The sequence below is a fragment of the Triticum aestivum genome, chromosome 6B, assembly GCF_018294505.1.
Source record: "Triticum aestivum cultivar Chinese Spring chromosome 6B, IWGSC CS RefSeq v2.1, whole genome shotgun sequence".
NCBI classification, from domain to species: Eukaryota; Viridiplantae; Streptophyta; class Magnoliopsida; order Poales; family Poaceae; genus Triticum; species Triticum aestivum.
Genome location: NC_057810.1, coordinates 18956398 through 18967635, shown reverse-complemented (window position 1 = coordinate 18967635; position 11238 = coordinate 18956398). Strand labels below are relative to the sequence as shown.

The 11238-nt window shown below is 47.8% G+C and overlaps 1 protein-coding gene across 1 annotated transcript; it reads right to left on the bottom strand.

Annotated features, from left to right (window-relative positions):
* Nucleotides 1-3613: 3613 nt before the first annotated feature.
* LOC123135435 (putative U-box domain-containing protein 53) lies at nt 3614-8277 on the bottom strand. Its single transcript, XM_044554511.1, has 9 exons — nt 8151-8277; nt 7515-7709; nt 7258-7379; nt 6681-6802; nt 6380-6585; nt 5913-6112; nt 5252-5551; nt 4299-5045; nt 3614-4169 (listed from the first exon to the last, which is right to left on the bottom strand). The coding sequence occupies exons 2-9, from the start codon at nt 7699-7701 to the stop codon at nt 3972-3974; spliced, it is 2082 nt and encodes a 693-aa protein (XP_044410446.1). The 5' UTR covers nt 7702-7709; nt 8151-8277; the 3' UTR covers nt 3614-3971.
* Nucleotides 8278-11238: the final 2961 nt, after the last annotated feature.

Sequence of the window (11238 nt, the reverse complement as noted above, 5' to 3'; positions counted from 1 at the left end):
CGTCAGCGGGTGCTCTCAACTTCCCGTCTTTCTTACGGTCCTCACTGTGCCATCGCATCAACTTGGCATGCTCTCTATTTCTGAACAGACGTTTCAACCGTGGTATTATAGGAGCATACCACATCACCTTCGCAGGAACCCTCTTCCTGGGGGGCTCGCTGTCAACATCACCAGGGGCATCTCGTCTAATCTTATACCGTAATGCACCGCATACCGGGCATGCGTTCAGATCCTTGTACGCACCGCGGAAGAGGATGCAGTCATTAGGGCATGCATGTATCTTCTGCACCTCCAATCCTAGAGGGCATACGACCTTCTTTGTTGTGTATGTACTGTCGGGCAATTCGTTATCCTTTGGAAGCTTCTTCTTCAATATTTTCAGTAGCTTCTCAAATCCTTTGTGAGGCACAGCATTCTCTGCCTTCCACTGCAGCAATTCCAGTACGGTACCGAGCTTTGTGTTGCCATCTTCGCAATTGGGGTACAACCCTTTTTTGTGGTCCTCTAACATGCGATCGAACTTTAGCTTCTCCTTTTGACTTTCGCATTGCGTCCTTGCATCGACAATGACCCGGCGGAGATCATCATCATCGGGCACATCGCCTGGTTCCTCTTGATCTTCAGCAGCTTCGCCCGTTGCAGCATCATCGTGCACATCGTCTGGTTCCTCTTGATGTTCAGTAGCATCACCGTATTCAGGGGGCACATAGTTGTCATCGTACTCTTCTTCTTCGCCGTCTTCCATCTTAACCCCTATTTCTCCGTGCCTCGTCCAAACATTATAGTGTGGCATGAAACCCTTGTAAAGCAGGTGGGTGTGGAGGATTTTCCGGTCAGAGTAAGACTTCGTATTCCCACATATAGGGCATGGACAACACATAAAACCATTTTGCTTGTTTGCCTCAGCCACTTCAAGAAAATCATGCACGCCCTTAATGTACTCGGAGGTGTGTCTTGAACCGTACATCCATTGCCGGTTCATCTGCGTGCATTATATATAATTAAGTGTGTCAAAAATCATTACAGAACATCATGAATAGATAATTAAGTGACCAAATTAATAAAAGTTCATCATCACATTAAAACCAAAGTACATACATAGTTCTCATCTAACAACATAAAGCTCTGAAGAGCATCTAAATTAATTAAACCATACACTGAAACTATGTAAAACATTTCAATGCGAAAACAAATGCGATCATAATCGCAACCAATGTAACAACTGATCCAACGGCATAATGATACCAAGCCTCGGTATGAATGTCATATTTTCTAATCTTTCTAATCTTCAAGCGCATTGCATCCATCTTGATCTTGTGATCATCGACGACATCCGCAACATGCAACTCCAATATCATCTTCTCCTCCTCAATTTTTCTAATTTTTTCCTTCAACAAATTGTTTTCTTTTTCAACTAAATTTAACCTCTCGACAATAGGGTCGGTTGGAATTTCCGGTTCAACAACCTCCTAGATAAATAAAATCTATGTCACGTTGGTCGGCATAATTATCATAAACAATAAATGAACCAATAGTTATGAAAAGATAATATATACCACATCCGAATCATAGACAGGACGAGGGCCGACGGGGGCGGATACCAAAACCATCGCACTATATAAGATGCAATAATAAAAGTAAGAAAATTATACAAGTATCTACATAAATATACAAGTAAGAATTTTTTTTTTCCTTTCGAAGATAAGAACAAGAGGCTCACCACGGTGGTGCCGGCGACGAGATCGGCGCGGGCGATCGACGGCGGTGAAGACAGGGACGGGACGTGACGGACCGCTAAACCTAGACAAATATTGAGAAAAATGGAGTTTGGAGGTCGAACTTGGAGAGGAGAAAGCTTAAGTAGTGTGGCTCGGGCATTCCATCGAACACCTCGTGTGCATAGGAGGTGAGCTAGAGCACCACAAAGCTCTCCCCTCGCCGGCCACGAAAAACAGAGCACTGGGAGTGCTCTGCTCGCGGGCGAGGGGTAGATATAGACAACTAATTGGTCTCGGTTCGTGCCACGAACCGGGACTAAAAGGCAGCCTTTGGTCCCGGTTCACACCACCAACCGGGACCAATGATGGTGGGCCAGGAGCGAGGTGCATTGGTTCCGGTTCGTCCCACCAACCGGAACCAATAGGTCCAGCCGAACCGGGACCAATGGCCCACGTGGCCCGGCCGGCCCCCGGGGCTCACGAACCGGGTCCAATGCCCCCATTGGTCCCGGTTCTGGATTGAACCGGGACTAATGGGCTGACCCGGCCTGGACCATTGCCCCCTTTTCTACTAGTGACATACCATTCTTCGTTGGCACATCGTCTTGTACAAGCAATTAACCAAGCTACTATGGAGGTCCACTTGGCTTCTCATGCATTCCAGCAAGATAAAGAGAATGCCTCTCTCCAGGCACAGATTAACTAATTAATCATTGATGAAATATGGTTACGCGCCATCATATATACAGCAATTTTTGCAATGTGCAAAAGCTTTCCTTTCTTACAGTGGAATACGATGCACAGGTGATCATCTTGATCTGTTTACCCACCATTCCTTTATAGAGTCCTCAAGGTGCCAAGTTGATGTGTCAAGGACTTCAACATGTAGCCACTCATTGACGAGCAGCTCCTTTCAGCTTGGACTTGCTAGGTTTGCCGGAAACGCCACCACCTGCCAAACCATTCAACTGCGCAGACGAGTCGAACTAGATCATGAAGAATCGCCTGATCATGATGCACTGCTCGGCGTGCCACCGCTGATATGAAGTGAATTTGGTGACAGTGAGGCTCCTAAGAAAGCACCAGACTAGTGTAGTGTCAAAAAATGTCTTACATTGTGAGACGGAGGGAGTAGCTGTTATAGCTGCTTTTTTGCATGGAATTATTTTCCCATCATTCAGCATTGTGATGTCCTACAATCTAGGCATCCAGCACACCAACTTCAAAATGATTCTACGTTTTGGGCATCATGCATGCATCAAAAGGTTTCTTGGTCTGATGATCTTTCTACTTCCAGGTATGAGCATAAGATACAAGATGTCAAGGTACATAAACCAACTGATGGAAAAGACACTACAGCAAAAGGGCAGCTACACCACAAGATTAAACTTGCTACTAGCTCTGAACTACAAAAATCAATCAAAATAAAAAAAAAGAGCCATGGTGTAGATAGTACAACTAGGGATTCACGTACCGCTTCATCTACACAAACTAAGAATAACCAACCGATGCAGCAGTGCAAAACCAAAAAGACATATGAGCCATGCCACAAAAACAAACCTAGCTATCTCTGAACTATCCAACCACAGCAACAACCACGCCAAATTAAACACAGAGGAGCAAAAACACAAGGCCTAGATACCCTAGAGCAGCCCCCAAACCTAGCAAACTATCCAATCGGGGGCAGCAAAACACAAGCCAAAGCAGCTAAAGGACACCAAGCGACAAAGCATGACAACCGTTCAGGCGTGAACCCGTGAAACAGGAAACGAACAACCCGAGCGAGCGCGAATCATCACGCAATGATCAGACGGAAAAGAAATCGGACTGAAAGCCGGTTGTTTTCAATCTGGCTTCACAGCACAAGGCCAACAACAACAAAGGACAAAGCCATATATCATCCAAGAAGGTTCCAATGCCATACATAACCTCGGCATCCATCCAATCCAACCAAAATTTTCCGTATTCTCTATTTGTAAGACCAACTCAACTCAACTCAGGGTTTCCTCTCCTCTCCTGGACATCTCCACGACTTACCTACTCTAGTAGTATGATAGTATCGTTGCAAAATCGCTCCTTGACGTTATGCAGAAGCAGCTGACACCAAGTCCCCATGATATGTGCACTCTACTCTCGGTACCAACACCAATACCATCAGCCTTGTCTCCTAACCCAACCAAGCCCCCATGATATGTGCAGCGCTCTCTTCTGTTAGACTAGCTTCGTACAGTAGTATTTACCATTAGTGTGGCCTTACTCCTTCACAGGCCTCCCCCCCTCAGCCACCCACCTCATGATGGCGCTCTTGAGAGACAGGTTAGGCAACAGCGTCTTGTCACGCAGCCGCGCCTTGGTCACCGGCGACACGTCCTCGTCGCACAGCCACATCTCCATCGCGCTGCGCTCGTACGTGTACCCATCCGACGCGATGCACGGGTCATACATCACCGTCTGCAACCAAACACAAACACACACACAATAAGCTATCAATCCACACATCCACACGCATGTCAATGTCTGTCTATGACACACACACACACACACACACACACTGGGACGACATTACTCTACTGTATGTACCTTGAGTATTGGGCACTTGAAGTGACTGGGTGACCCTGGCAGCGCCACCCCCGACACGCTGGCCGCGATGCGCTTCAGCCGCCCCAGCTCCTCCAGCACCACGCTGTTGAGGTCAGGCCGGTCCTTGCTCCGCATCTCCAAACAATTCAGGCCTAGCTGAGCGAGGTCATGCGCTTCCCTCACGGGCCAGTCCCCCGCGCTCTCATCCAAGACATCGGTAATCTGGCCGTCTTCCACTGCTCGCTCCACCACCTCAGGCAGTCCGATCGGGCACCTTGCCGTCAGCAGCTCAAGGATCACCATGCCAAGCGCATACGTGTCGGACTTCACCGACACCTGCCCGGTCCTCTGGTACTCCGGGTCCAGGTAGAACAGTGTGCCCGCCAGGCCCGTCTTCTTGTACACCGTGCGGTTTGACAGAGTCTCCTTGGGTGGCATCAGGGTCGACAGGCCCACGTCGCCAATCTTGCTCACTAGGTTGCGGTCGAGGAGGACGTTCTCAGGCTTCAGGTCACGGTGGATGATTGGGCTGGGCTTCGTGCTGTGCAGGAACACCAGGGCTGACCCAATTTCCCAGGCAATGCGGAAGCGATCAAACCATGGGATCGGTGGTGTGCCCTTTCTGCGCTGCAGACGATCCGCAAGGCTGCCGTTCTCCATGTACTCGTACACCAGGCAGCCCCTGTCCGGACAGGCTCCCAGGAGCATCAGCAAGTGTGGGTGGCGTATCTTGCTCAGAACCTCAAGCTGCAGAAATAGAGTGCACTTGCATCAACTTTTTTTGAACATTGTCACTTAATAACTTTTGACATAAAAAATTCTCAAGATGCTATGTCATGATGAAAAGGCCATTAAAACACACACACACACACACAGTGCGGCCTAATAAAAAAACAGTTCACTAGAAGTAGTAGAAGAAGCACAGGATGAGTTCAGCTAATAAATAATACTACCTCTTGGTTGAAATGCTTGGTACTGGATTTGTCATCAGAATGAAGGACCTTTATCGCTACATCCAAGTGATTGAGATGGCCCTTGTATACCGTTCCATTAGACCCGGTTCCGATCTTGAGTGAGAATGACGCTGTAGCATTATCAATCTCTTCCCAAGTGAACATTGAGTACGAGTCGCTTGGAAGTACAAGGGGCTTCTCCAGCCTCGACTCCCTATCAGCGTCCTTGGATGCCGTTGCCAGCAGCCTATTATGACTTGGTTCAAGGTTCAGCTTTTCAAGCTCTGTACTGGCATCATCCTGCAATGGGACAGGTTATCAGATCAGAGCGAGTGCAATCCCCTAAACTTACCATATTCCATTCACCTCTTTTTTCCAGAGCAACAGTCAATTGGCCTAATTAAGGAATGCATCTATAATAATTCAAGATCCATAAGGCACGTGCCAGCTCCATAGTAACTCGTTATCAATCAGATTGGAGGGAAAGCAAATTACTGTAGCAAAGTTACCAAACAAAAAACTGGGGAATTTATTATATATTAACTATCATCTAGGAAAAAAATCAAAGCAAAAGCTATGTGTTCGACACGTAAATGTAGTTTCACTGAAGACGTTCATATAATTACAAGTCTGTAAATAACCAAGAAATTGCACCACCAACCTTGTTGTCTGAAAGCATTAATTCATGCAGTGAACTTGTTGGCACCTTGTCCGAACCCCGCAATTGACTTAATATAGAGCTTTCAGCACCAGTGCGTGAGGCAATTCTTCTGTCCTTGTTGGCATATACTGGTGCATTTCCAGTGAGATAATCGTTCAGAGTAAAACTAGGCAGGCCCGGCGCTGAACTGCCATCCAAATCTGATGAGACAGGGGAACAGGTAACATTCAGATGATGAGAAGGGGAAATAAGCAACTCCAACTTGTCTATCTTTGCATTTGAGATTATACTTTTAAGCCAACTACTAGAAACAATAATAGGCTAATGTCTTCATGCAAGCTTGCTGCAGTTTCACAGTTCCAGCAGCAATGTGAAATGGGAAGGAATACATTGCACGCCGAAGATGCACAGAAAGGGAACATACGTGAGAAATATTTGGTGATAGGTTGACGCCTATGGGGCCTTACCTGATCTTGAGGACGTCCCATCTGTAACTTCTTTGGTGCTGGAGCTCCCAGAGTTGCCTGTTGGTGCTGGAGAGCTAGAGGGCGAGCCACTTTCTGGAACAGGAGCATGAACTGAAGACAACCCATCCTTTGAAACAACATATGCTGTGCAAAAGCTGGGGAGACTCTTGCAAATTTTGCAGGCCGTCCTACTTGCACTGGACCTCCTGTAAGATCCAATGGTCAACAGGAGCACGCACATTAATTATTGTTCATCACGAATCAGTACAGTACAGGCATGAGTATGAGTACGAGGAGCTACCTGAATGGGCTCTTGCTGGAAGGGTCACCGACAACGAGGCTCTGTATCTGGTACTGAGAAACAAGACTGGAAATGGTATCCGCGACATCCTTACCCTCAACAAGCAGTACTTGAGCTTCAACCTGAGCCAAGTAAGTAAAGAAATTAATTCAACCATCAGACAAGGGGTTGATGCGTTCATTCAGCCAGCCTAGAATAGGAAATGGAGACATGCTTGTTAAGGCAAGTCAACCTGGGCCAAGTATACTAAGTAAACAGATAAATTCAACCAGCAGACAAGGGGTTGATGCATTCATTCAGCCAGTCTAGAATAGGAAATGGAGATATGCTTGTTAAGGCAGGTCAACCTGGGCCTAGTGCTAGTACATGAACAAATAAATTCAACCAACAGAGTATGAAATGGAAATGGAGTACTACTGCTTGTCAAGGCAAGTCAACCTGAGCCAATTAAATAAACGCATAAGTCCAACCAACATAGAACATGAAATGGGGGTCGATCCATTGATCCATTCATTCATTCAGATTCAGTCTAGAACATGGAATGCAAAGGCAGGAGTACTTGCTAACCCATACCAACCTTGTTTTGGTCACATGTGTCTTTGCAGCGCTGCAGCATTTCCTGCTTCTCGATCCACATTTTCTCGAGCTCGCCTTCGGCGACGCTGGTGCTGACTTCGTCGATCGGGAGGAGGTGCCCCACTGAAGGTACACAGGCACAGGCACAAACACAAACAGATGGTGAGCATGCATGCATACGGCGAAAGCAAACTCGAACGCGAGGAGGCGACGAGGAGGAAGGAGCGGCGGGACGTGAAGAGCCGCTGCGTGGCGTACGTGGCGTGGGCACGGCGAGGACCGGGGTGAGGACGTGGATGAGCTTGAAGGCGGCGGGAGGGGCGTCGGCATTGGCGAAGTTGCCGAGCGCCCAGCGGAGGACGTGCGCGCCGGATTTGGAGCCGCTGAGCGCCAGCCCGACCACCTTGGGCGCCGCGGCCCCCTCTTCGTCCCCTTCGGCGGCCATCGCGTGCCCTGCAGGTTCATCAGCAAGAGACGGCGAAACGGAATCGGTCAGCAACGGCAGCAGGAAATCACCGACGACGCGCTCTGGTAGGTAGGAGAAGAGCGAGAGAGGGAGACGCGCGAGAGCTCGGCCGCCGCGACGCGCGCGGCGTCGACGAAGACCGGGCTAGGGCCTCCCGAGCAGGGCCGAGCGGAGCACCCGCGCGCGCGCGCGGCGCGCTCGGCTCTGGTCGGGGAAGGGCGAGAGAGAGGAGCGCAGCGCAGGGGTTCCGCCTCCGCGGCTTCCGCGCGAGGCCCCGCCGACCAGGGCGCGGCAGGGCCTCTCGAGCCGAGCCGAGCAGAGCAGTCGCGCGCGGGGGCGCGCTCTGGGGTGGGGGGCGCGGCGCGGGCGAGCGAGCGGGGGAGGGGTTTCGCGTGCATTCGGTGGGGGGTGGAGCGGGGATTGCTTACCCGTGGAGCGCGGGCGGCGCTTCACTCCGGCCGGCGACGGCGACGGCGACGGCGACTGCGAGGGCCCCCGGAGCGGAGGTTGAGGAGGGGAGGAGGGAAGCTCCGCTACGCTACGGTCCGTTGCGCAGCGGGGACGGGGGATGCGGAGTTTTGTAGGACGGACGCAACGGACCGGTCGTATGGGCCAGGCTAGCTTCGTGGGCCGGCCGGAGTGGAAGCCCACTTTGGTTGGCCAGCTGGTTGCTGGGCCCGTCCTTCCCTTTCTTGCTCTAGGGCTCGGCTCGGCCCACCCACCTCCGATCTGCCACCACTGCGCCGCACCGGAGATGCGCTGCCGGCGGAGGGGAGGAACCACGGTCGCCGCCGGTCATTGGGAAGAAGATGACCCCGCCGGGCGGCAGTGCGCCGCTCCCTTCCGCCGACAAGCTCCAACCGGATCATCAAATCGCCCTAAATTCAGGTCCGGACACTTTTGGCCATCTAACAGGAGTCACCGAATGTCCTGACAAGTCCGGATGTCCAAAATCTCACAGATCGGAACCAAACCCGAGGGAGATTTTTTTAGGGAAGGTTTTACATAGCCCCGGGATCCAAAATCCAACGATGTTAGTCTGGTGCTAAAGCTATAAGGAAGGTTGCGCGATGTTGTGAGCATCAACGTTATCTTCCCTCCTCTCATATCCAAAAAATGAAAATCTCCTGCTAAAAATTCCATACTACTAATCTCTTTGATAATCACGGCATGCAATCCTTTGCTTCCTTCATGAATTGTGCTCACTACTTCCACACGGGTTGATATCATGCTAGGCATAGTGCCTCTCGGCATGCCATCGCTTCCATGCATGTTGGCTCTGTGACACCTCTATACACCAGAACTGAAGCCCCATCAACTCACAAGTTCCAGACCTAAAAATAGCAGCTCCTATACCCTTTTTGTTTGTCACAAAGATCACTTCGTCGACATTTCCTTTAGCTAATCCTTACGGTGGCGGAACCCACCTTGATTTTTCTTAGGAAAAAACACACGCTTTTATTTGATCAATAATATGGATGTTTACAGGTACCATCATATGGAAGGCCCAACTAGACATACTGACCAATCCCCAACGAAGAAGTGTGTTTTGCTGATCTATGAGCTTTGAAACTAAAATTCCAACTTTCATACATAAAATGATAGCTAGTAAGAGAGCTCTTACTCTCATGGGCCTCCAGGAAAATTTTTGTAACATCCCAAATTTTTAAATCTTGGAATGTTATCTAATTATATAATAATGATTTGTTTTTCTTTGACCTTATTTGAATTTTAGTTGAATTTGAAACTTTTGAGAGTTTATTTGAATCTTCAAAAGAGAGGGAATGAGATGACTTTCCCAAAATGCCCATTTGAAATTTTACTGTGCTCGATAGTTTATTTGGAATTTGAAATATTCAAACAATTTCTCATTTAAAAATAAAATAAAAGAGAGAAGATAATTTGGCTTCTTCAATATTAAATAATTGGGTAGTGTTTTGAATAATTTTTTGGAGTTCTTAGAAACATTTTGAACATTTAATACACCCTAAAAATAATTTAGGGAATTAACATTACTGTCAAATTTACTTTATTGCATGAAACATGTATTTATAAAATTGCTTTTAGCCAGAATAAATGTTCACAAAGCTCTACATGAGTCTAGCTAATGTTATGATTTTTCTTGATCTTTTATGATTTCATTTGGATAAGTCCCCCCCCTAGCTGTAATTTATATAAATAAATAAAAACTATTTCCCTGGACCGAAACGCTGTTCGGCCCAAGCACACACAAACCGGCCTATCCAGGCTTTTGGCCCGCGACCTTTCTCTCTCTCTAAACAGGGTGGTCCCTTGGTGGTCCCTTGCTGTAAACAACAATATTGAAGTCACCTTAGTTCTGCTCAAGTGAGATGATTGACTAGATTCCAATAGGCGCGAAAGACCCCACCGTTGATAAGGAAATGTAGGGTGAAATGAGATCTCCCTGTAGAATACCTACAGATGGTCTGAACTCCTCAAGCTTCTTACTATTGAATAAAACTGACCTGACCATTACCATAACCACATAACCCATTGATGGTTAAACCCAAGCTTCAACATTATAGCCTCGAGATATTGCCACTCGATCCTGTCAAGCTTTCATTATATCCAATCTAAGAGCAGCATAACTATTGGTCTTGGATCTATTCCTCTTCATAAATGTAACACTTATATGTCTATAATGAGTCTACCAAGAACAAAAGCTGACTGTTCTTGTGAAATAATTTTATGAGAAATAACCTTGAGATGGTTAGCCACAACTTTTGAAGCAATCTTATAGAGGGCATTGCACAAACTAATCGGTCTAAATTGTGAGAGGGGGAAAGGATTTGCTACATTTGGTATGAGAACAAGACAATGTCATTGATGGATTCAGCGCCCTCTTCCCCCTTGATAATTCTCAAAATCGCTCTTGTGATCTCTTTACCGCACACGTCCTAGTGACGCTGAAAAATTGGACGTGAAATCTGTCCGGTCCTGGAACCTTGGCCGAAAACATTTGGATAAAGGCTTTCTTTACTTCTTCTTCTTCTGTATAGAGCTTCACTAAGAATGCATTCATCTCCGAGCTCACTTTCTGTGGCACGTGCTCTGAGACCTGTTTCCATGTCATGTACCCCTTCTAATGAACAAAGATTTCCATAAAACTCCCTTGCAAAGTTCTCCATCTCGACTGGGATTGAGGTATCACAACTTGATGGTGCTGATGGTTTGGGGGAGTCAGAATAGTCTATTTGGCGTGCTATTAGTTGGACCACGTCCTCCACAGCCCATGTGCAATTGTGGGCCCACTCTATCTTTTTTTTCCTAGACCATCTAGCCCACTATTAGTCATAGCACATTGTTTGAATTTGATGCCCGGGGTTGGATGAACTCTGTCCCTTTCATCGTCCGCGGGCACGTCTGAACATGTCCACAGACATTTGGTGTCATGGACTCATCGTTGCTCATCGGTCCTAATTCTTTTAGTACAGTAGTTATTTATACTGAAATAGTAGCAGTAACAAATTGACTGCAGTTATACCTGGCCGTGAG

What these genes read in the sequence shown, in the direction of transcription:
- LOC123135435 (XM_044554511.1), bottom strand. Translation starts at nt 7,701, where the DNA reads ATGGCCGCCGAAGGGGACGAAGAGGGGGCCGCGGCGCCCAAGGTGGTC. An exon ending in ACACATGTGACCAAAACAAG is followed by an intron (nt 6,803 to 7,257) that starts GTTGGTATGGGT and finishes TACTTGGCTCAG; the next exon opens with GTTGAAGCTCAAGTACTGCT. An exon ending in TAATGCTTTCAGACAACAAG is followed by an intron (nt 5,552 to 5,912) that starts GTTGGTGGTGCA and finishes GTCCCATTGCAG; the next exon opens with GATGATGCCAGTACAGAGCT.